At 37.3% G+C, this 25,917-nt stretch overlaps 2 protein-coding genes across 5 annotated transcripts in view; one reads left to right on the forward strand and one right to left on the reverse strand.

Moving 5' to 3' along the window:
- The window catches only part of WDR12 (WD repeat domain 12), a 29,927-nt gene extending 16,164 nt beyond the window's left edge, over positions 1-13,763 (reverse strand). The window contains exons 1-5 of the mRNA XM_012738954.3: positions 13,132-13,763; positions 8,448-8,542; positions 4,763-4,857; positions 3,143-3,249; positions 125-240 (exon numbers count right to left, since the gene is read on the reverse strand). Of these exons, the coding sequence (XP_012594408.1) occupies positions 125-240; positions 3,143-3,249; positions 4,763-4,857; positions 8,448-8,542; positions 13,132-13,172 (454 nt within the window). The 5' untranslated portion in view covers positions 13,173-13,763. The remainder of the gene's footprint in view (positions 1-124; positions 241-3,142; positions 3,250-4,762; positions 4,858-8,447; positions 8,543-13,131) is intronic.
- A 181-nt stretch (positions 13,764-13,944) lies between these two features.
- CARF (calcium responsive transcription factor) overlaps positions 13,945-25,917 on the forward strand; it is a 95,948-nt gene continuing 83,975 nt past the window's right edge. The window contains exons 1-2 of one of the 4 annotated variants that reach the window (XM_012738938.3): positions 13,945-14,032; positions 18,123-18,288. Coding sequence is in view for 1 of the 4 variants with exons in the window: in XM_012738944.3 (XP_012594398.1) it covers positions 18,247-18,288 (42 nt within the window). In the remaining 3 variants the exon portion in view is untranslated. Of the gene's footprint in view, positions 14,848-18,122; positions 18,289-25,917 lie in introns of all 4 variants that reach the window. The other 3 variants (XM_012738944.3, XM_012738939.3, XM_012738946.3) reach the window with 3 other exon arrangements.

Genomic DNA, 25,917 nt, shown 5'->3' on the forward strand with positions numbered 1-25,917 from the left:
TTTAAAAGATGTCACAATAACTGAGGCATATTTCCTAGCCCCTCCCCATTCTGCCCCAACACTAAAAAAGGCTAATTTCCAAATCCCTATCTAGGATTCCTCTCAGTTTAGGCAGAGTCCTAACCTTTTTTCACCCAGGCCACATCTTTTACAACGTCTGTATGTCCCACAATTGTCATTATTGACTTTCCTTCCAAGGACCAGATCCGAGAAGTCTTATCATAAGAACCAGTCAAGATCCTACAAGAAGAAAAAAAAATCTTATGAAATACAAAAAGCAGCTTTTTCAAACTCTGAAAATCAATTGTTTCTAAGACAATGACAATGTAAACCTTTAGGATTATACTTTTAAATTCTTCTTTAATATGAAGATCAAGATTTCAAAATAGATCAGATGTTTACACTTGACTTTTCCTGACCTCCTAAAAATAAGTGACCCCAGATTTCATTTTTACTATTTTTATAATTAATACAACTCTTAGGGAACCTATACAAATTACTTGTAAAGCCTACTACAGGTTGAGTATCCCCAATCTGAAATTCTCCAAATCCAAAAACTTTTTTTTTAAAAAGACAGAGTCTCACTCTGTTGCTCTAGGGTAGAGTACCATGCCGTCAGCCTAACTCACAGCAACCTCAAACTCCTGGGCTCAAGTGATCCTCCTGCCTCAGCCTCCCAAGTAGCTGGGACTACAGATGCCCAACACCATGTCCAGCTAATTTTTCTATTTTTTGCAGAGACAAATCTCCCTCAGGTTGGTTTCAAATGCCTAGCCTCAAGTGATCATCCTGTCTCAGCTTCCCAAAGTGCTGGGATTACATACAGGTGTGAGCCACTGCACCTGCTCTATCCAAAACTTTTTGATCACCAATGTGATATTGCAAGTGGAAAATTCATACCTGACTTCAAGTGATGGGTCGCAGTCTAAACTTTGTTTCACGCACAAAATGATTAAAAATATTGTATTGTATATATCACAGGCTATCAGTATAAGGTATATATGAAACAGAACTGAATTTCCTGTTTAAACTTGGATCACATCCCCAAGATATCTCATTATGTATATTCAAATATTCCAAAATCCAAAAACATAGAAAACTGAAAACACTTCTATTCCTAATCATTTTAGATAAGGGATACTCAACCTGTAGTCCTTTGTACTTAACCAGTGAAAACCATTAAAGAGAAAAACAGTAAAACTAAAACCAGTAAAAGTAAAACCAGTAAAAACATAACTTTGTATTGTAACTCCAGAAACACATTCTTTGAAATATGTAAGGTCCCACTATAGGTCATTAAATATGAAATGTCTGATTTCAAATCAGAACTGTAGTTTGTTATATCTCAAACAGGAAGCAGTACAATTAACCAAAGTGTGCACCCAAACTGTCGATACAGTTTTGCCATCTTAACAGTAGCTTGTTTATGCCAGCAGCAAAGAAGCCTAGAGAGCGAGTGGCAATGAAATCGAGAAAGGTGTTTTCTACAGCTTGTTGAGAACTGAATATTTTTCCTCGCAAGAAGTGGTCCAAAGCCTGAGAGAAGTGGTAGTCAGTTGGTTTAAGGTTTGGTGAATATGGTGCATGATGACAGAGAGTTTCCAAGTCCAGCCTCTGTAGTTTGAGTCCAGTGTCATTTGTGTGACATGTGGTCTAGCACTGTCTTGCAAGAGGATTGGCCTGTCTCTACTGACCAATCTCAGCTGCTTAATCACTAGTATCCTCATAATTTAATCCAACTGGTTGCAGCAGACATCCACTATAATCAACTGACCAGGTTTCATGAAGCTTTAGGGGATAATACCAGCACTGGACCATCAAACAGACACCATTAGCTTTTTTTTTGATGAATATTTAGTTTTGGACTGTATTTTGGCACTTCATCTTATCCAGCCATTGTACCAAACACTTGAGATTATCAAAAAGAATCCATTTTTCATCACACTTAAGCATACGGCATAGAAACAGTTTACTTTCACTTCATGATGGCAAAGAAAGGCAAGCTTTGAGATGATTTCTCTTCTGATGCTCATTTATTTCACATGGAACCCATCTATCCAGCTTCTTTATCTTGCTGATTTTTTTCAAATGGCCCAGTATTGTTGGAATAGTAACATCAAGCCTTGCTGCTAATTCACACATAGGTTCCACTACAGCTTTCAGCTCATCCATATCCACCTTGGTCTCAAGTCTTCCACGTGGCTCACTTTCAAGATTAAAATCACTGGAATGGAATTTATCAAACCACAGATGTACTGTGCATTCATTAGCTACATCCTTCCCCAACACTTCATTGATATTTTAAGCTATCTGTGCTATACTGGTTCTACAAATATTTCACAAAAATTACTCTAAAAATTTTTTTGAAAGATAATCACAAGCCAAAACATGTGTTTGCAAAACTAAGGATATGCCTTCAGAATAAAAATAAAACAAGAAGCGTCAAAGTAAAATGTAATTGATATTATTTCACAAAAATTACTCTAAAAATTTTTTTGAAAGATAATCACAAGCCAAAACATGTGTTTGCAAAACTAAGGATATACCTTCAGAATAAAAATAAAACAAGAAGCGTCAAAGTGAAATGTAATAGATATCAACTATCAAACTTAGTACTTAAGGAAATCAGACATTTCATACTTAATAACTTAATATGGACCACACTCTTTGAGGTGCTTTTCTATAAGTAAGGACAGTGGGGATTTATACTGTGCTGTCCATATCTTCTTACTTGATTCCAGTCTGTTCTTTTTAACCCTCAAATAGCATGATATGCATCTTCATGGTAGTAGGCCAGGAGATCTGTGGCTACAAAAGTTATTTTTTTTCTATGACATAAATTATATCCTTGGTCTTAAAAGTGACACACTCAAAATAAATTAAATGCCCTAAGACACATGACTTATTCAGAAGACAAATGTTACTACAACACCTTGAAATAGAAAAACAAACATATTAATAAACATGTTTCTTCTTGAATACACTGAATGCACAGATCTTTTTGTTTGGCATGGTCACCAGTACACATATTGCAAAATGACTTTTACAAAGAACAGCAAATCAGAGAAAAATATTCACATAATGGATTTTAAAAGACTGAAAAAGATATATAAGAAAACAGAAAGCATTCAACTGTCAATACCATTCCTCTGTCCCTTTAATTGAACTGATCCAGTCATCATGGAACATGCATTGCTCTGACTGGGGTGCAGTATACTTTTCTACGTATTCTAGTTCCACAACTTCTTCCTAGTAACAGAAAGAAACCAGAAACCAATCAGGTAGTATAGTTTTAAAATATAATATTACGATGATAAAGGATGCTCAATTCAATTTACCACCTTCATATCAGTCCCTTTCATAACCCAGAAAATTTAGAGCCATTCAAAAAGTCAAAAACTTTATTTGACTTAACAATATGCTAAGAGTAACATTAAGAAATATGAATGGCCCTGGAAAACATATGTTAAAAAATAAAAGCATAAAAACTTATGTTAAAAAATAAAAGCAAGCCGGGCGCGGTGGCTCACGCCTGTAATCCTAGCACTCTGGGAGGCTGAGGCGGGCGGATTGCTCGAGGTCAGGAGTTCGAAACCAGCCTGAGCAAGAGCGAGACCCCGTCTCTACTATAAATAGAAAGAAATTAATTGGCCAACTAATGTATATATATATAAAATTAGCCGGGCATGGTGGTGCATGCCTGTAGTCCCAGCTACTCGGGAGGCTGAGGCAGCAGGATTGCTTGAGCCCAGGAGTTTGAGGTTGCTGTGAGCTAGGCTGACGCCACGGCACTCACTCTAGCCTGGGCAACAAGCGAGACTCTGTCTCAAAAAAAATAAATAAATAAATAAAAGCAAATAAAAAGCTGGGCGTGGTGGCTCATGCCTGTAATCCTAGCACTCCCGGGAGGCCACGGCGGGAGGATCACTCAAGGTGAGGTGAGGAGTTCGAGACCAGCCTGAGCAAGAGCGAGACCCCATCTCTACTAAAAATAGAAAGAAATTAATTGGCCAACTAAAAACATATAGAAAAAATTAGCCAGGCATGCTGGCATGCCTGTAGTCCTAGCTACTCGGGAGGCTAAGGGAGAACGATTGCTTGAGCCCAGGAATTTGAGGTTGCTGTGAGCTAGGCTGATGCCACGGCAATCTAGCCGGGGCAACAGAGCGAGACTCTGTCTCGAAATAAATAAATAAATAAAATAAAAGCATATAATTTAATAGGTGCAGAGCTTCTGTTTGGGATAATGAAACAGTTGCACCTAATGCCACTGAACCGTGCACATAAAAATGGTTAAAGTGTTAAATTTTATGTATATTCTCTCACAATTTTGAAAATCACCAAAAAGGTAATATTAATTATAAATTATATTTTTAATTATACGGGCAATTTTAAGTTAAGCCTGAAAATTAGAGAAAATGGAAAAATCACAATAAATCACAATAACCCAATGCATAGCTTTTATATGTGAATTATTTTGTATACCTGTACTATTAATACACATATATTTGCTATTCCCTTTCTTGCCAGTTCTTCTACAAATATAAATATGTTCATTCATTTATTTTTTGAATAAAATACTCTTAATAAAAGAGGGGGTTCCAAAATTAAACATATAGAAATAGAAGCTCAAATTTATAGAAAAAAACAATAATCAAAAGAATCTTGGGTGCTAAAGACAGATTCAGGCTGATTGTAAAAGAAGTTGAGCTACAATATTTGACAATGCCTTAAGTAAAATACAGAAGGTAAGTGAACTTACTGATGAGATGTTCTCCAGTTCCATGTGTTTGACCAAGGGCATGCGCAGAAACTGGCCCTTGATAAGGAAATCAAACTCCACATGTTTGTGGAACTCTAAAGAAAATACATAATAAAATTATTATTACTCTTAGTCTGAAGTGGTATTGGCAGAGGTATACAAGAACCCCAAAACTAACAGGTACCTATTATTCCAGTGTGGTCTTTCAGTGTCTCCAGAATTTTTCATGGCATGATCAGGCAGTATACTCCAGAATAGTATATGATTTTTAAGAGCAGAAATATTTTGTTCTGTTGGCATAATTTCTTTTTTATTGTTGCTGACATTATTATTTTAATTTTTAAACAAACTTATTCTATGAAAAAATTTGAACATACAAAAGTAGAGGCTGGGCACAGTAGCTCAAGCTAGTAATCCTAACACATTGGGAGTCTGAGGATTGAAAGATCTCTTGAAGCCAGGAGTTTGAGACCAGCCTGAGCAAGAGTGAGACCCCATCTCTACAATAAATACGAAAAAAATTAGCTGGGCATGGTGGCACACACCAGTCCTAGCTATTTGAGGGGCTGAGGCAGGAGGATCACTTCAGCCCGGGAGTTTGAGGTTGAAGTAAGCTAGATCACATCACAGTACTCTAGCCTGGGAAACAGAGCAAGACTCTGTCTCAAAAAAAAAAAAGAAAAAGAAAGAAAGAAAAGTAGAAACAACAATGAATTGCGATCACTATTACCCACATTGACATCTACCAACTCATGGAAATTCATCTATATCCCTCCCTCCAACCAACCCCCTGGGTGTTTTACTTTAAAGCAAACCTCAGAAATAATATCATTTCATCTGTAAATAACTTAGTGTTGTATTTCTAAAATATAAGGACAATAATATTGAAAATTTAACAATTATTCCTTCTAATATCAAATAGCCAGTCAATGTTCATATATTTTACAGTGAACTTTTGAAAATCAATATCCAAAGTATATACAGTATACTTGATTAATGTGTTTCCTTTAATCTTTAATAGTTCTCCCTCCTTTTTCTCCTTGCCTTTATTTGTTGAAGAAAGGAGGTTCTCTGTCTTGTAAGATTTCCTACATTCTGGATTTGGTTGATTGTATCTCCAAGGTGTCCTTTAACATGCTCCTCTATCACTCATATATCCTGTAAACCAGTCAGATCTAAATGCTTGATTAGATTTTACATTTGATATTTTTTCTCTTTGACAGGAATATTCACAGGCAATATTGTGTATATCCTATTGCATCATGTCAGGATGCATATAATATTTGGTTGTATTTCTTTGTAAGATGTTAAGATCTGCCATTGGGCTGAGATGATGTCAGTCTGATTCCATCTACTATAATGTCGGTTGGTTATTTACCTAATTAGTGCTCTTAGCAGCTATTGATAATCACTACTGTAGTTATATCCATTATTTCATTTGGAATTGCAAAATGTTAATAGTCTATACAAAAAAGATAAATGTGTAATCTACAAGTTAAGAAAAATATGCAACTATTTGGGTAACAACCACCATTTACCAGAATTGCAAATCTTCTGTTGCAAGAATAATTCTTGCAACAGTCTACTTCAAAGACTTTTCAACAAGTAGAATATAGAAAAGTTTTGAAATTTATAAAGGTAACCATGCATCAGAATCTCTATACATCCATGATGAAGTAAAGACAAGGACCAATAGGAAATGCTATGTGAATATCTTTGAATCAAGAACTGTAGCTAGGCCGGGCGCGGTGGCTCACGCCTGTAATCTTAGCACTCTGGGAGGCCGAGGCGGGCGGATTGCTCAAGGTCAGGAGTTCAAAACCAGCCTGAGCGAGACCCCGTCTCTACCATAAAAATAGAAAGAAATTAATTGGCCAACTAATATATATATAATATAAAAAAATCAGCCGGGCATGGTGGCTTGTGCCTGTAGTCCCAGCTACTCGGGAGGCTGAGGCAGGAGGATCGCTTGAGCCCAGGAGTCTGAGGTTGCTATGAGCTAGGCTGACGCCACGGCACTCACTCTAGCCTAGGCAAGAAAGCAAGACTCTGTCTCAAAAAAAAAAAAAAGAACTGTAGCTAGCTAGCAATAAAAAGACTGCAGACCCTGCACCTCTTACAAAGTTGTTCAAAAACATTACTTCAAACTTCACAAAAAAGTTATGGGATTATTAGAAGATGAAGAAGGGAGAAAACATTAGGCATTAGTTTACAATTCTTAACTCCCCATTCCTCCAACTAGGGTAGAGTCAAAAGAACTTTTTAGCATTGAAAACATCTACATAGGGCCGTGCGTGATGGCTCACCGCCTGTAATCCTAGCACTCTGGGAGGCCGAGGCGGTGGATCACTCAAGGTCAGGAGTTCGAAACCAGCCTGACCATGAGCCAGACCCCATCTCTACTAAAAAATAGAAAGAAATTAATTGGCCAACTAAAATTATATAGGAAAAATTGGTGCATGCCTGTAGTCTCAGCTACTCAGAAGGCTGAGACAGTACGATTGCTTGAGCCCAGGAGTAAAAATACACTTGCCTCTAACCATTGACAAATTCTGTCTTTAAAGATCACACTTGACGTTACTTTCAGTATTTCATGTTTAAATTTTCTCTTTTATGTAGTATTTCATTAATTAAAAAAAAACATTATAGAAAATTCCAAAAATATGCAACAGTGCAAAATAATATAATAAATCTCTATATACCTAACACTCAACTTCAACAATTATCAATTCATGGCCAATCTTATTTCACCTATATTTTTACATACATTTTTTAAATTAATTTAACGGGCAAACAATTTATATTAGTACAATATGTTTAATATTTATAAATGTTGTACTTGATAGTCTTGGACATTTTGCATCAAATTTTTTTTATGAATTCTGAACACAAAAAATAAAATACTAGTATTAATATCAGCATTTGGGCTGGGCATGGTGGCTCACATCTGTAATCCTAGCACTTTGGGAGGCCGAGGCAGGAGTTCGAGACCAACCTGAGCAAGAGTGAGACCCCCATCTCTACTAAAAAATATAGAAAGAAATTAGCCGGACAATAAAAAATATATATAAAAAAATTATCCCGGCATCGTGGCACATGCCTGTAGTTCCAGCTACTTGGGAGGCTGAGACAGAAGGATTGCTTGAGCCTAGGAGTTTGAGGTTGCTGTGAGCTAGGCTGATGCCACGCATTCTAGCCCGGGCAACAGAGCCAGACTCTGTCTCAAAAAAATGAAAAAAACATTGGCATTCAGATGTCACATAAAACAAATATTCAAACACTGATTATTGTCATTTTGCTTTGTGGTTCAGTAGCAATAGGGGCCTAAGCACAAAGACACTTGTTTTATGCCTACATAACTCAGCCCTCCATGGCATAATCATGCCTTAATTACCTCTATATCACAACTATTATATGAAAATCTTTATTCCTAAATTATAATCACCTTATTTCTGTATTGCCTTAAACATATATAAAACAAAAATAATTTTTTCTGAAAATATTTCTTTCAAAACATTTTTCAAAGTATCATTAACAGGGAAACCTGTATGCTATAATTTATAAATTTTACCATTATAAAATTCATATAGTATTATATAATGAGGCCCAAAAAAGGAAATAAAATAAAAACATAATGCATTTTAGTATAGTGGCATTATGCCTTCTCCTAAATATATATACTCACCATTTTTGTCTTTCAGCAATTTATTGATGATGTTACTAAGATCAGCAATTTCAGAGGCAGCAGGGATTGAGAAGGGAACATCATCTACTGCATATCTATAAAAAGGAAATGATGTCAAGATCAAGTCTACAGATATTTTAACAAATGTGCATTTATTCATTCAACAAATACTGATTGGATACCTACTACATGACCAGACATTTTGCTACATGGAGTAAATAAAAATGAATTAAGACAGGTTCTCTGTTTTCAAGAGGTTAAAGTCTGGTAAATCAAATACAATGAATTTATGAAAGAAAAAATGTCATAAGTAATATGTATAGAGAACAAAAGAGCAATAGGTCATTTCAACCAGAGAAAAGTATAGCAGACAAGCAGGGTCTAAAAGGATACACTAAAAAAATAATTCTTGGCCGGGCAAGGTGGCTCATGCCTGTAATCCAAGCACTCTGGAGGCTGAGGTGGGAAGATTGCTCGAGGTCAGGAGTTCAAAACCAGTCTGAGCAAGGGCGAGACCCCGTCTCTACTATAAATAGAAAGAAATTAATTGGACAACTAATATATATAGAAGAAATTAGCCGGGCCTGGTGGCGCATGCCTGTAGTACCAGCTACTTGGGAGGCTGAGGCAGTAGGATTGCTTGATCCCAGGAGTTTAAGGTTGCTGTAAGCTAAGCTGATGCCATGGCACTCTAGCCCAGGAAACAGAAGGGAGACTCTGTCTAAAAAAATAAATAAATAATAATAATTCTTAAGCTATATCTACAAAAGTGAGTTTTTGCCAGGTAAGGGAGGGCAAGGCAAGAAGAAGAGGTGTGGAAATGCAAAGAGAATATCAAAATAGCTAGGAGTTGTTAAGCTACCCACCCAGCCTATTCCAGAAAGTATGATTTTGTTCTAGACAATAACCAATGATAAGGCTAAAGAGATGTACATGGGTGCTTATGTATATAATGTGTGAAATAGTTTTTACTTCCTTTTGTGGGCAATGAAGAACTACTATAGCAGTAAAATTAGAAATAACATCACCAGGCTAGGTGGGCACAGTGGCTCATGCCTGTAATCCTAGCACTCTGGGAGGCTGAAGCAGAAGGATAGCTTAATGTCAGCAATTCCAGACCAGCTTGAGCAAAAGTGAGACCTGAGACCCTGTCCCTATTAAAAATAGAAAAAATTAGCCAGGAATGGTGAGGTGTGCATGTAGTCCCAGCTACTCAGGAGGCTAAGGCAGAAAGGATCACTTGAGCCCAGGAGTTTGAGGTTGCTATGAGCAAGGCTGACACTGTGGCACTCTAGCCTGGGCGACAGAGCAAGACTCTGTGTCTCTCCATCACTCAAAAAAAAAAAGAAAAGAAAAAAAAAGAAATAACATTAGAATTTTGTTTAATTAGATCTTTTTTGCTGTCCAATGGAGACTAGGTTAGAGGAACACATTACATTAAGGCAGATTAGGAGACTCTTATAAGAGAAAATGTAAGAAAACATTTGCAAATCATATATCTAATAAGGAACTTGTATCTAGAATATATTAAGAACACTATGACTCAATAATAAAAAGGCAAGACAATTTTAAAAATGGGCAAAGGATCTGAATAGACACCTCACCAGAGAAGATAAAGATCATCAACAGGTACATGATAAGATGTTCATCATTAGTCAACAGGGAAACACAAATCAAAACACAATGACTATCACTTCACATCCACTAGGGTGGCTATCATAAAAAAGATAATAATAAGTGTTGGTGAGGGTAAGGAGAAATGGAAACCTTCATGCATTGCTGGTGGTCATGTAAAATGGTGCAGTTGCTTTAAAAAACAGTCTGTTACCATCTGACCCAAGAATTTCACTTTTAAGTATATGTGCAAGAGAAATGAAAACATATGCTCACACAAAAACTCACACAGGTTCATATAATCACTATTAATAATAGCTAAAAGGTAGAGAAAATCCAATGTCCATCAACTGACAAACAGAAAAATGTGGTACATCCATACAATGGAATATTATTTGACCATAAAAGAAAATGAAGTACTAATACATATTGCAGCATGAATGAACCATAAAAATATCATAAGTGAAGAAAGCCAGTCACACTAGACCACATATTACATAATTCCTTTTATACAAAATGTCCAGAAGAGACAAATCTACAGAGACAGAAAATAGATCAGTGGTTGCCACTCAATCAGGGATTGAGTGATGATAGCTAAAGGGCAATGAGAAATGTTCTAATAATGACTGTGGTGATGGTTGCAGAACTCTGCAAATATGATCCTGCTGGTCCTCAAACTACATTTTTAGTAATAAGACTATATTTATATTTATCATGGCTCCCCCAAAGTAAGCAGTTATTTACGTTCTCCAAAAGGTAACAAAACCTAGAAATTAAAATTTTTGCTTCTTCCTTTAACTTAATATTTTGGACAGTAAAATATGGGGAGGGGGGAACTAACAAAATTCTCTCTTACACACATGAATATACACATAAATGTGAATTACATACATATACATGTGCATACTAGTACTTTCCAACCCTCATTTACTGACCAAAACACGTTAAGTGAAAGAAGCACCAAGAACTTTAATTTCTAGGTTTTGTTACCTTTTGTTACTTTAATTTATAGGTTTTGTTACCTAAATCCATACACACAAACATCTATCTGTTCATTTCAGGAGTTAAAATACAATAGTTGGTTGGTCCGATGGTAGTGGGTTATCAGAACTTATTAACATTAGTGTCACTAAAGTTGGTATTCAACCCCCCACTGCTAAATTTGACTGGCTTCAAAAAGAAAAAAAATACAATGGTCTATTATCTCTTCAAATTTCATGTGACTCAACAGTTATCTCAATAAAAATTTCAACTAAAAAATATAGTGGTTATGCTACTGCATCACCACGTTCCTTGAGAAGTATTAAGGCTAAGTATATATACTCATTGGCATCGATAATATGATTTAGGGCTGAATGTGGTGGCTAATGTCTGTAATCCCAGCACTTTCGGAGCCAAGGTAGGAGAATAACTTGAGCCCAGGAGTTCAAGATCAGCCTGGGCAACATAGTAAGACCCTATCTCTACCAAAAAAAAAGAAAAGAAAGAAAGAAAAAGATAGCTGCGCATGGTGGTGACAGCTAGTAGTTCCAGCTACTACTGGGTAGGCTGAGATGGAAGGATCCCTTGAGCCCAGGAATTTGAGGCTGCAGTGAGCTATGATCAGCCCACTGTACTACAGGCTGGGCAACACAGCAGAGAACCATCTCTAGGGAAAACAAAAAACAAAAAAACTATATATGATTTTTGTATTCTATAAGCAACAATATAAGAGTAGTGAATATGACTTACCAGTTCTGCTCATAAAGCTACAGACAAAATCAAAGGCATAATCTTAATTCAGGTGGGAGTTTTCTAGTTTTCTAGTTTATGCTGACATCAGTTTGTTAATACAACAAATATTTATTATCATTAGCACCAGAAAAAACTGACACTATTGATTCAGTCAATCCAAGAAGCTTAATACATAGTCCCAGCCATTAAGAGACTTACAATATAGTTGAAGAGATCAGGCAAACACAAAGACAATTAATAGTGCAATATATACCACAAGGCAGCATATAATTAGGTTTAAAATGAGTGCTACAGACCTTGGGACCATTGGTAAAAATTTATATATATATATACATACGTATATGTACACACTAATAATTGTTAAGTATGTTTATGTTTGCAAATGGCTTGTTTATGTACAAACACGCGATAAATTATATAATGCATTTATATTTATATAACATAGTATACATGTATACACAAAAATACTTAAATCTGTAACTGCATTGACTTCATACTCTTAACGAAAAACAATTCTAGGCCGGGCGCGGTGACTGACGCCTGTAATCCTAGCACTCTGGGAGGCAGAGGCAGGCGGATTGCTCAAGGTCAGGAGTTCACAACCAGCCTGAGGGAGACCCCATCTCTACTAAAAATAGAAAGAAATTAATTGGCCAACTAAAAATATATATAGAAAAAATTAGCCAGGCAAGGTGGCGCACGCCTGTAGTCCCAGCTACTCGGGAGGCTGAGGCAGGAGGATTGCTTGAGCCCAGGAGTTTGAGGTTACTGTGCGCTAGGCTGATGCCACGGCACTCACTCTAGCCTGGGCAACAAAGTGAGACTGTGTCTCAGAAAAACAACAACAACAACAACAATTCTACCCACCCCTATTCAGAGCTCCACTTTGTAACAGGGTTTAGAAAAGCATCTTCTATCACCTACTTAAAAAGAAAATGAAGTGTTTTCACAAACTGAAACACCACTAACAGAGAGCCTGAACGCCAAGGCCCCTTGTTCGTTGTTAAATCATGCATATAGTGCGCTTTATTGATAAAGCAAACTTGAAGCCCTTTAGTCCCCTGCACATTACAATTAAAATTGTAAAGAGCCCGCAAAGCTGAGCAGAAAGGAGATTTCACAGAACTGCCAGGAGGTCTCTGAGAAACCCTCACAAGGCAGGCTTTCAACTTGAGCGGTCAACCAACTCAAGAGAGGAGTCTAGCAAAAAAAAGGGGGGGGCATAATGGAGAGAGTGAGCTGACGGCAAAGACAACCATAGATCCACAAGGCCACATAAAAGGAGTCACTGGAAAAGACAGGAGGGAAGGGGTAGAAAGGTGGGACGCTCACTTACTTCTTGTTATCAGTGTAGAAGCGTGTCTGGAGCTGAGCCATGGCTAAGAGTAGACACAGGACTAGTCCACAGAAACGTACGGGTTAGTGGTCAGAGAACCGGAGCTCTTGTCTCTTAGGACTACAAAGAGGCAGCTCAAAATTAGACTGCACAGGTAAGCGAGAAGCTACAGTCGAAACCTGGCCTCCGCTCTTTCCTTGGGTCTTCTCAGCGGAAGGCACCACGAGGTTGCCCTTCCACAGACGCCCAGCCCACATGCATCAATTACCTATTCCTAGATTTAGGAATCATCGATTAGGAAAGTATAGTCTTAAAGACAGTATGCCCCTTTAATCTTTTTTAGATTTCTTCCCATTTAGGCCTGTGATCTATTAGAAGAATATGGAAATATTAGACTCAAATCAGCTTTTAAAAACAGAAAAAAAAAATTGTAAAGAGGCTGTTCTGAGCCTGGATACGTCTAACACAGCTCCTAGATACTGCAACCCCCAGAAAGCATCGCTTCTCAGTCGCAGTAACCACTGGGAATTGTAGTCTTTTTGCCACGCTGCCCTCAGGATATTTTATTTGCATTAGATCTTCCTGACTCCAGCCAGATACCTATTAAGTTTCCTCTGCCTTCAGGTTTGATTCAATAAAGCTCTGCCAGATTTCTTTGCTCAGGCATATCTCCAACCAGAACCTCTTTCGGCCGAGATTTTTCCTGGGTTCTCCGACTCTAGTTTCAGGTTTTAGATCCAAGCGAGGGGCGGAAACACGAAAAAAAATATCGATGAGAAGGGAAACGGGCGACGGTGGCCGACTGTGGTCCTAATCTTGTGGGACTGCCCTGCGCTTGCCTAGAGGGGTGCGCCTGCGCATTGTGCTGGTCTCCATGGCGGGGCCTCGGAGCCAAGACGAGGTTGAGTAGACTCGTTTTGAATTTTCTCCCCTCTGCTCCGGCGGACTTCCCTCCTCGCCTCGTGGGGCTCTCGGCGGCGGCAGAACTGGGGAAGTCGGAGGTTTGGCAGAGCTGTCTACGTCCATGGACCGGACGCTACCTCCCAACCCCCCTTTCTTCCTCCTCTCTCCTCCTCCAGTCACCCCTGACCCTCCCGGGCTCAAACTACTGCCGGCCCCCGCCCCCAGCAGCATCCCGGCACTGGCAGCGGCCTCCGCGTCCCGCCTCGGGGCCTTTCTGGGGTCCTCCATGGCAGGGCCTACTAGCTCCGGCCCGGGAGGGGGCTCGCGGGCCCCGGGGAGGCAGGCTGGAGGAGGAGGAGGTTAGGTGTTTGAAGGAGGGTTGCTGAGCCGGAGGACTCGCCACTGTGGCGGAGACGTAACCGGACCCCTTGGGCGGAGTGCCCAGTGTGTGGTCCCTCACGTTGCCCTGCACCCCGCTCTTTAAGGTCTTTCTCCCTATTCTGAGCCCTTTTATACCTTATGTTTAAAAGGGGGAAAGCACCCTCTCACACCTTCTCCTCCGCTTTTTTTTTTTTTGTCTTGAAGTTTCCCACTGGCTTATGTCTTGTTCTCAGTGGTCCTAAGTATATTACTCTAATTCAATATAGTTGTTTTTCTGAGTGAGGATGGATGGAGAGATAACTATCCAGATTCCAAAGTCATTTTTTAAGGCCTTCACCAGAAAAGCTCCAAGAGAGGGACTTCAAGAGACTGCAGTTTAGAATCAGGCAAAACTGGATTGCAAAATTTATGGGCAGAGCGGTATGTGTGCAGGTGAAGATAACTAAAGCTTTCCTTTTTTATGTTGCGTAACAATGTACTGCAATTAAGTGGATGCCTAATATTTAAATCAACCGTAGAAAATGAGAAGAGATTTAAACAATTGGAAGCAAAAAATAATCTTTTATTAGAGAGCAATGACAGTAAAATCACTCTTTTCAATGTACTCATAGAATGCGGGGCCCTGGAAGCAGAATTCTTGGGTTCAAATCCTGTGTCTGCTATTTAATTAACCTCTCTGTGCCACAGTTTGGTTAACTCGACAATAAAATGCCACATAGAAAAGTACTCAGTATATGTTAATTATTATTACCATCATAATAGTTATCAATTCAAGCTTAACTAGAAGCTTTGACAGCATGAATAAGGGAGAATAGCCACATGGGTGGAAGTAAAAAAGTCTCTGTGCTGAAGCCCCAGGAAAGCTCTTGTTAGGACTGAACTTGCTAATAGAAGCCGTTGTCATTTGACCATGTGATTCATTGTAATGGTGAGGATTTACACATTAAATAAATTGCGGTACCTGAAACATGAAACACTTTTTAAATTGAAGTTTTGCTACTGAATCCATATTTTTTATAATATATCATTGGTTAAAATATCTTAAAAATGTATAGTTAATCATTGACTTGAAACTTATCAAAATAAGATACAATGCCTAATAGAGTGAATACCGTTTGGTCTTAATTTGGATTGAAAAATATCAGGAAAATACAGAACCTGAATATATGCATAATACTTCATTTACAAAGCAGAAATCTTGAATCCACCAAAATATGTTTTTCATTTGACCTTTAGTTAAGGAAAAATTAATAAGTATTCCAAAGTAACTGAACACCCAATATTATGTGTTTGGGATTTTTTCAGCAGTGATTTGTGGGTCATATCTGGTGTTGCCTCCAAGTAGTACCTAGGATAGGTAATGCTTTTACTTTGAGTGTTTTTCTTAAGTTTAGTTAGAACATGAACTGCAAGCATTTGGTTCTCAGACTTTCTACAAGATTCATTTACTCTGATCCTGAGGGAGACACGTTGTTATCTGGAGAACCACAGTTTGGAAAGTATATTTCTCTTTATTATAGTTTCTTTTTTCCTGTATATAATGTCATGGTAATGTAATATGATATAAAGACTATGTGTAATTACACATAGTGTAATATCAGTAGTGTGATATGATATAAAGCCCATATACATGGGCTTTGGAATCCTAATTGTTTTTTGTGGTTTTTTCCTACTTAGTTTTGAATCTGAACCTAGTGCTCTCTGTGATCCTAAGCAAGTTACTTGGCAGTTTCAGTTTTCTTATCTATAGAGATAAAAAGATATACATCAGAGTCATTGCAGGGATTAAATGAAATAATTTGTAAAGCTCTCAAAGAGCAAAGAGGTAAAAAAGTTTGTGTGCAGGGCAAGAAATGGGTAGAAAACCAGATTACAGAAAAGCATATAGAGAGGACAAACCTTAAGAGAGAGAAGGGACATTATGAATAGCAGTCTTAGATCTTTGTTCCCTGAAAAATAGAAAGTTAATATGTTATTGCTTATATATTTGCATATATTTAAATTTTTTATGTTAATTTAACATATAACTTTCAAAACCTATCTTTAAAAAAATAAATAATCGTATTAAAATATTTGTGAATTAGGAGTCTTGATTTAATTTTTGACACCACTGATGCATAGTAATTTTGCACACATAAAAGGGACATTATGTCATTTGCCTACTTCTGAAAGATGAGGAAAATTTTCTTTTCTTTTTTTTTTTTTTTTAGACAGAATGTCACTCTGTTGCTTGGGCTTAAGTGCCGTGGCATCAGCCTACCTCCCAGCAACCTAAAACTCCTGGGCTTAAGCAGTCCTTCTGCCTCAGCCTCCGGAGTAGCTGTGACTACAGGCACGCACCACTGTGACCAGCTAATTTTTTATATATATATATTTAGTTGTCCAGCTAATTTCTTTCTATTTTTTAGTAGAGACAGGGTCTTGCTCTTGCTCAGGCTAGTCTGGAACCCCTGAGCTCAAATGATCCACCCGCCTCAGCCTCCCAGAGTGCTAGGATTACAGAGTGAGCCACCACACCTGCCAAAATTTTATTTTCTAAAGTACTTTTGAGCAGTATTTTTTAATGTAGCTAATATGTAGTTAAGATCTGACACTGATATTGAATAGATTCAAGATTCTTTAAATCTTGGAACATTAACCAAGGTACCTGGAATTAAAAGAAACTCTGAAACTCTAAGACTAACCTTCAAGTGGCTTCATTCTTCAATTATCCTGTTTGGGGATTTATCCTTAGATTACTGGTTTTAACATACATATTTTAATACATAGAAGTCTAGGAGCAAAACTCAATTGGATGTTGACAGTTTTTTAGAAATTACACCTGAGAAATTACCTTTTAAAGGCTTGAACAAACAGGATTGCTATTGAACAAAAGCAAAATAGCAATAGCCAAGCATGGTCCTTTTATAGAGATACAAATGATGATAGCCTGATTAGTCTCTGCTATGCATTCACTACATATAAATAGTAAAAAGTCCTTTCTGCCTGTAAATAAAAACTGAACTAATTTTATAGATTCTAATTTTTACTTTTGATATATTATAAATCTACTTTTTATTTTTTTTTTTTTTTTTTTTTTTTTTTTTTTTTAAGGAATCTAAAGATTTAGGAATAAATCTACTTTTTAAATGTGATATGAAACATTCTAGAATGCAATTTGCCAGCAAAATTTAATGACTCAGTGTGTTTTTTGAGGTCCAATCATTATTAACTGTTTAGATCCCATATTTAATACTTCTTTATTTCTGCCTTCTTTATCCAGTCCTAATATGTCTTGCTTAAGAACTCAGCTTGTCAATTCTAGAATTTGGGAGGGGAAAATGAGGAAGGGAACCTTTATTTTCAAGCTTCTTGTGGCTCCAGAAGATGCCCTATTGGCAAATATTTTCATTGAGGAAAAAAGTGTAACTTGCTGCAGAGGTATTTGTTTTAGTGGTAATCAGAATGAGAGAGTTTAAACCTTAGTTCAGATCCCTAATTTTACATAAGGAAATAGGCACAGAGAGGTTAAGTCACCCAACCCAGAACACCTGTAGTTATCTGTAAAGTCAGTCCAGGTCTTTAGTTCTCTTCAACTGAGTCAATTGATGGTTCTACCTTACCAGGCTGGTAATGGTTACTTTTAAATAAAAACTGAATAATGAAATCTAGTAGTTTTCTTTATGTGTAGGAAAATAAAATATATATTGAATACTTTCTCATTACAGAGAAAATGCTGCTGTGAAGACACAATTATAGCTTTCACATAAATGAAGCTACAGCTATTATTATTTAGTGCCCCCAAAAGGAAGAACTTCAGTGGACAAGAAAGGGCATTTCTGGGGGAATAGAATGCTTGAAGCCTGGAATTTAAACTTGAGCCACTGCCTGAAGGTAATAATTTTATTTAACTAATTGAAAGTAAACTATTTAAACTATTAAAAAGTTTTAATAGTTTCAACTATTTAAAAAGTTGACTATTATCTATTAGCATATTAATAAAAAAGTCAAATTAGACTTTGTATGTAGGTATTTTGTTTTATTTATGGTTACCAGGAGGAAAAGAACATTTAGTTATTTAATATTAATATCTTTATTCTTAAAAACTTTGACAGAGTTGGAACTTAGGGATAATAATTTATAGCTTGTACTGACATTGAGGATAGGTGAGAAAGTTGGGTATTTTAAGTTACCCTGCAGTTGTCAGTATTGAAGAATTGATGGAAGAAAAGAGGGAGGAGGAGTAACACTTTTTACTACATTCAAGTTATTTTTTAAAGGGTGTTTCTAACTTTAAAATGTACTTTTAATCTCCATTTCAATGATGGGTTAGGTTAGTAGTCATTAAAACCCACTTTTGTTTTCAGAAAATAGTAGAAAATGAAGTTATGTTTCTTGTATTGGGAAAATTCCAGTCTGGGCAAAATTCTGAAGTAGGTGGCTTGTATTTGGCAATCTTCCTCTGTCTATATCATCCCCAACCCTTACACTATTTTTTTTTTTTTTTTTTTTTTTGAGACAGAGTCTCACTTTGTTGCCCAGGCTAGAGTGAGTGCCGTGGCGTCAGCCTAGCTCACAGCAACCTCAATCTCCTGGGCTCGAGTGATCCTTCTGCCTCAGCCTCCCGGGTAGCTGGGACTACAGGCATGTGCCACCATGCCCGGCTAATTTTTTATATATATATCAGTTGGCCAATTAATTTCTTTCTATTTATAGTAGAGACGGGGTCTCGCTCTTGCTCAGGCTGGTTTTGAACTCCTGACCTTGAGCAATCCGCCCGCCTCGGCCTCCCAAGAGCTAGGATTACAGGCGTGAGCCACAGCGCCCAGCCCCCTTACACTATTGATACTAATCGTATGCTTCCCTAGAACAATCGTACTTCCTTTAGTCTTCACTACTTCATCTAGCTCAGGCCTGCAGAATCCTTCTAAGTTGAGCCTCAGATCTCTTGCTTTCTCACCTCCAAATTAAACTTTTTACTCCCTCAGGGTAGCTGTTTTTATTAACAACTCATCTTAATGGAAGAAAGCTATCCTTATATATTAATACATTTATACAAGCTTGTTAACGGCAGATACTCTCTCCAGAGTTTTTTCTTTTTAAAACAAAATGCTTATTAACACCAATGAAATTTCAGATAGTGTGAGTAAAAGTAAATAAAGTGAAAAACAATTTAGGCTAATAAGAATAACAATTTAGGCTAATAAGAAAGTTACTTAACTTGCCTGAGTCTTATTTATTTTATTACCATTATTATTTATTTATTTATTTTTGAGACAGAGTCTCACTTTGTTGTCCAGGCTACAGTGAGTGGCATGGCATCGTAGCTCACAGCAACCTCAATTTCCTGGGCTCAAGCGATCCTTCTGCCTCAGCCTCCTGAGTAGGTGGGACTACAGGCATGCGCCACCATGCCCGGCTGATTTTTTGTATATATATTTTTAGTTGGCCAATTAATTTCTTTCTATATTTAGTAGAGATGGAGCTCTCACTCTTGCTCAGGCTGTTTTTGAACTCCTGACCTCAAGCAGTCCGCCCACCTTGGCCTCCCAGAGTGCTAGGTTTATAGGTGTGAGTCACCGTGCCCAGCCTGCCCGAGTCTTATATGTAAATTGGAGCAAGTAACTGAGTCACAGAGTTGTTGAAAGGGTTAAATAAAAAGCACTCTGGGAGGCTGAGGCTGGAGGAACGCTCAAGGTCAGGAGTTCGAAACCAGCCTAACCAAAGCGAGATTCCATCTCTACTAAAAAATAGAAAGAAATTAATTGGCCAACTAAAAATATATAGAAAATATCCGGGCATAGTGGCACACGTCTGTAGTCCCAGCTCCTCGGGAGGCTGAGGCAGAAGGATCACTTGAGCCCAGGAGTTTGAGGTTGCTGTGAGCTAGGCTGACGCCATGGCACTCTAGCCCAGGCAACAGAGTGTGACTCTGTCTCAACAACAACATAAAGAAGGTAAAATACTTTTAGCCTAGTACCTTATTATGGTAAGTGCTCAATAAATGATAAAGTTGTAACCTGGAACAATGAGCCTCAGTTTCCTTTTCTGTAAAATGGTGATGATAATAGGCCCTATATCACAGAATAGTAGAGTGATTATTAATAATTATAGCTAATAATTATTAAGAATAGTAAGCATTCAATAAACATTAACATATTTTATAACTGACAAATTCATAATCTTAGTTGAGCTATCATAATAGTGCTTACATTGAAAAATCAAAATAACTCTCAGAAGCCAGGCATGGTGGCATGTGGCTATAGTCCCAGCTACTCTGGAGGCTGAGGCAGGAGGATCACTTGAGTCCAGACTGGTCAATGTAGTGAGACTCCATCTCTAAAAAAATTAAAAATTAAAAAAAAAAATGATAGTAAGAGAAGGAAAAAAAAGAGTTCTCAAATATTAAGATATTTTCTTAATCTTGATGTCATGTTTAGTCAGTGAATGTTTCAATATATTCCATTTTCTTTAGAAAATTAAGCTTATTCAAATTGTATTCTTGACAATTTACTTTAGAATATTAAATTGTATTCTTCATACTTTTTTTTTTTTTTTTTTTTTTTTTTTTTTATGAAGTCATTTGGAGTGGATCTTCATACTTTTTTTTTTGAGACAGAGTCTCACTCTGTTGCCCGGGCTAGAGTGCTGTGGGGTCAGCCTAGCTCACAGCAACCTCAAACTCCTGGGCTGAAGTGATCTTTCTGCCTCAGCCTCCCAAGTAGCTGGGACTACAGGCATGCATCACCATGACTGGCTAAATTTTTTTTGTATATATTTTTAGTTGTCCAGCTAATTTCTTTCTATTTTTGTAGTAGAGACGGGGTTTCACTCTTGCTCAGGCTGGTCTTGAACTTCTGAGCTCCAACAATCTGTCCCCCTCTGCCTGCCAGAGGGCTCCGATTACAGGAGTGAGCCACCACACCCAGCCAAGAATATTAAACTCTATTCTTACCAAATATTTCAGTTTTAATAAGCCCTTAATAGGACTTTATTTGCATTTCAATCTAACTTTATAAAAGTTTTCTCATTGAATACAGTTATTTTTCTGCTTAGTGCACATTAGAAGTCAGTCCACAAATAATAGTTAAATTGATTAAAAATATCAGGACAGGCCGGGCGAGGTGGCTCACGCCTGTAATCCTAGCACTCTGGGAGGCCCAGGGGGGCGGATTGCTCAAGGTCAGGAGTTCGAAACCAGCCTGAGCAAGGGCGAGACCCCGTCTCTACTATAAATAGAAAGAAATTAATTGGCCAACTAATATATATAGAAAAAAAAAGAATTAGCCGGGTGTGGTGGCACATGCCTGTAGTCCCAGCTACTCGGGAGGCTGAGGCAGGAGGATCGCTTGAGCCCAGGAGTTTGAGGTTGCTGTGAGCTAGGCTGCCGCCACGGCACTCACTCTAGCCTGGGCAACAAAGTGAGACTCTGTCTCAAAAATATCAGGACAGTCAACTATTAGAAACATAAAATCTTAGAACTGGATGGGGTCTTAGAGATAACCCATGCCAACTCCTCATTTTAAAGAACTAGAAATTAAAGTTTAGAGAAATTAACGATTTGGATTTTTCATTGAATCTAGGCAGATCCCCTGTTCTTTCTCTACTACATTTATGAGATGTGTGAATTTTAAAAATTAAACACTAATATCAAAATATAGCTTATTAGTCATCTTGAAGTATAAAAATTTTGCAATTTTAAAAAGACAATATAGAAAAGTATATTTAGAAGTCTCCTGTCTCATAGTGAACCAATAGAAATTTTGATTACATCAATGAGATGACTAGAATTTAATAGACGGATGTTTACCTTCAAGAACCCAAGGGTTTATTCAGTCCATAAACTAAAAGGCTTCATATTTTAGAACAGTTTTAAATTTACAGAAATATTGAGCAGATAAGAAGACTCTCATTCCTCCCTACTCCCACAGCACACAGTTTCTACTATTATTAGCATCTTTAATTAGTATGGTACATTTCTTACAACTAAGGAATCAATATTGATACATTATTATGAACAAAAGAATTGTTTTATCACCAGAAAAATCCACTGTTCTTCACTTATTCATCCTTCTCTCTACCCTCTCTATACATCCTCAATCTCTGACAACTACTGTTCTGTTATATTGTGTGTAATTTTGCCGTTTCTACAATGTCATATTTGGAATCTTATAGTATATAGCCTTTTCAGACCTGCTTCTTTCACTTAGCAACAGGCATTTAAGGTTTCTCTAAGTCTTTTTGTGATTTGATGGCCCATTTCTTTTTATCACTGAAAAATTCCATTTATGAATGTACTACAGTTTGTTTATCCATTCAGCTGTTGAAGGACATCTTGTTTGCTTCCAAGTTTTGGCAGTTGTGAATGAAGCTGCTGTAAATATCCATGTGCAGACTTCTGTGGGACATGTTTGAGTAAATGCCTAGTAGTGCAATTATTGGATTGTATGGTCAATGTATGGTCAGCTTTGAAAGAAACTGCCAAACTGTCTTCTAAAGTGGTTGTACCATTTTACATTCTCAGCAACAATGAATGAGATTCCAGTTGTTCTACATCCTTGTCAGCATTTGATATTGTCAGTTGCTTTATTTTAGTCATTCTAATAGGTGTTTGTAATATCTCATTTTTGATTTAGTTTCCAATTCCCTTATGGCATATGGCATTGAGCTTCTTTCCATATATTTAATTGCCATCTGTGTATCTTATTTGGTAAAGTATATCTTCAGGTCATTTTTGACTGTTTAAAAATTGGGTTCTCATTGTTGAGTTTTAGACATTTTTTTGTATATTTTGGATACAAATCCTTTATCAGAATGTGGTTTTGAAGGTATTTTTCTCTCACTCTGTAGCTTGTCTTATTATTTCTTTGATATCTTTTGCAGAGAGCAGAAGCTTTTAATTTTAATAAAGTTTAGCTTATCAGTTATTTCTTTCATGGATCATGCCTTTGGTGTTATATTTAAAAAGTCATTGCCATACCCAAGTTTATCTATGTTTTCTTCTCTGTTATCTATTAGGACTTTTATAATTTTGCATTTTGAGTTAATTTTGAGTTACGTTTTGAGTTAATTTTTTTTTGAAGGGTATGAGGTTTGTGTCTAGATTCATTTTTTTTGCATGTGGATATCCATTTATTCCAGCACCATTTGTTGAAAAGACTATCCTTTCTCCACCGAATTGCTTTTACTCCTTTGTCAAAGATCAGTTGGCTGTATGTATCCATAACTAGGCTCTATTCTGTTCCATGATCGATTGGCCTATTCTTTTGACAATGTTGTCTTGATTTCTGTAAGTTTATAGTAAGTCTAATCTTAAATTTGGGTTGCATCAGTCCTTCAACTTTGTTCTTTTTCAGTATTGTGCTGGCTATTCTAGGTCTTTTGCTTTTTCACATAAACTTAAGAATCAATTTGTTGACATGTACAATGTAACTTGTTGTATTTTGATTGAAATTGTATTTTATGTATAAATCAAGTTGGGAAGAATTGAAATCTTAACAATACTGAGTCTTCCTGTCTATCAACATGGAATATCTATTTAGATCTTTGATTTTTTGTTTTGTTTTGTTTTGTTTTTGAGACATAGTCTCACTCTGTTGGCCCAGCTAGAGTGCAGTGGTGTCATCATCATAGCTCACTGCAGCCTCAAATGCCTGGGCTCAAGCCGTCTTTCTGCCTTAGCCTCCCTTGGGACTACAGGCACGCGCCACCATGCCCAACTAATCTTTTTCTATTTTTAGTAGAGACAGGGTTCTCTCTCTTGCTCAGGCTGGTCTGTGAACTTCTGACCTCAAGCGATCCTTCTACCTCAGCCTCCCAGAGTGCTAGGATTACAGGTGTGAGCCCCCAAGCCCAGCCTAGATCTTTGATTTCTTTCATCAGAATTTTGTAGTTTGTCTTGCATGGCTCCTGTGCATATTTTATTTGATTTATACCTAAGTATTTCTCTCTCTCTCTCTTTCTCTCTCTGGTGGTAATGTAAGTGATGGTGTGTTTTTAATTTTATTTATTTATTTTATTTTATTTTTTTATCTTTTTTCTTTTCTTTTCTTTTTCTTTTTTTTTTTTTCTTTTGACAAGTCAAACAGAAGATAATTTTATTTTTTTTTGAGTCAGAGTCTCACTGTGTTGCCTGGGCTAGAATGCCGTGGCATTAGCCTAGCTCACAGCAGCTTCAAACTCCTAGGCTCAAGCAATCCTTCTGCCTCAGCCTCCTGAGTAGCTGGGACTATAGGCACACACCACCATGCCTGGCTATTTTTTCTATATATATATTTTTAGTTGGCCAATTAATTTCTTTCCATTTTTAGTAGAGACGGGATCTCGCTCTTGTTCAGGCTGGTTTCGAACTCCTGACCTCGAGTAATCCGCCCGCCTCTGCCTCCCAGAGTGCTAGGATTACAGGCGTTAGCCACCGCACCCAGCCAACCTGTTGAATTTTATCAAATGAATTTTACCTTTAGCTATTGAAATGGCTATTTTTTCCCCTTAAACTGTTTTTTTGTTTGTTTGTTTGTTTTTTGTTATTTTTGTTTTGAGACAGAGAGTCTCACTTTGTTGTCCAGGCTAGCTAGAGTGAGTGCCATGGCATCAGCCTAGCTCACAGCAACCCCAAACTCCTGGGCTCAAGCAATCCTGCTGCCTCAGCCTCCCGAGTAGCTGGGACTACAGGCATGTGCCACCATGCCTGGCTAATTTTTTCTATATATATTAGTTGGCCAATTAATTTCTTTCTATTTATAGTAGAGACGGGGTCTCGCTCTTGCTCAGGCTGGTTTTGAACTCCTGACCTCAGGCAATCCGCCCGCCTCAGCCTCCCAGGCAGCTAGGATTAAAGGCGTGAGCCACCGTGCCCAGCCTCCCTTAAACTGTTAATGTGATGAATGCCATTTATGGATTTTCTAATATATCTCCTTTCTGGGAAAATCCCAACTAGCCATGATGTATTATTCATGTCAGTAATTCTGGAACGCACATTTTCCCACATTTTTCCATCTTGGAAATTAGCATATCTTATAATTAGTGGCACTTACAATCTCTGTTGGTCAAATAGCAGTTGCAGCCTTGGTTATTTTTGCATGTGCATTCATTTAGTAACAACAAAAGCATCAGTATCAAAACTTAGAAGAATGGATATCAGCATCTTAGAGATTATGGTTGAACACTCTGTTAACTCCTGGAAACCAAATGGTTACAGAGAAGGGTTTTGGAGGGAAGGAGAAGGCAGATAACTAGCCATGTTTCATCAACATATCCAAAGGTGGATTAAAAAAGTAGACTACATAATTGTGAAGCCATTTTAAGAGCTTAGTTTTTAGGATTTTCAAATAGGTTCTTTTAAGAAAGAATTAAGTCGCTTGAGAAAAAATGAACACCAATGACTCTGGGTTGAAAGTGATTCCAAAGAATCACATTCTGAATGCAAAGTTGTTTTAGGAATACCTTAAATGTATTTTGCATGTATTTACCTTTTTATGTATGTATAAGAGTTTTATATGATAAAAATATTTGTTTAAATTTGAA

The sequence above is a fragment of the Microcebus murinus genome, chromosome 8 (genome assembly GCF_040939455.1).
Source record: "Microcebus murinus isolate Inina chromosome 8, M.murinus_Inina_mat1.0, whole genome shotgun sequence".
Classification (NCBI taxonomy): Eukaryota; Metazoa; Chordata; class Mammalia; order Primates; family Cheirogaleidae; genus Microcebus; species Microcebus murinus.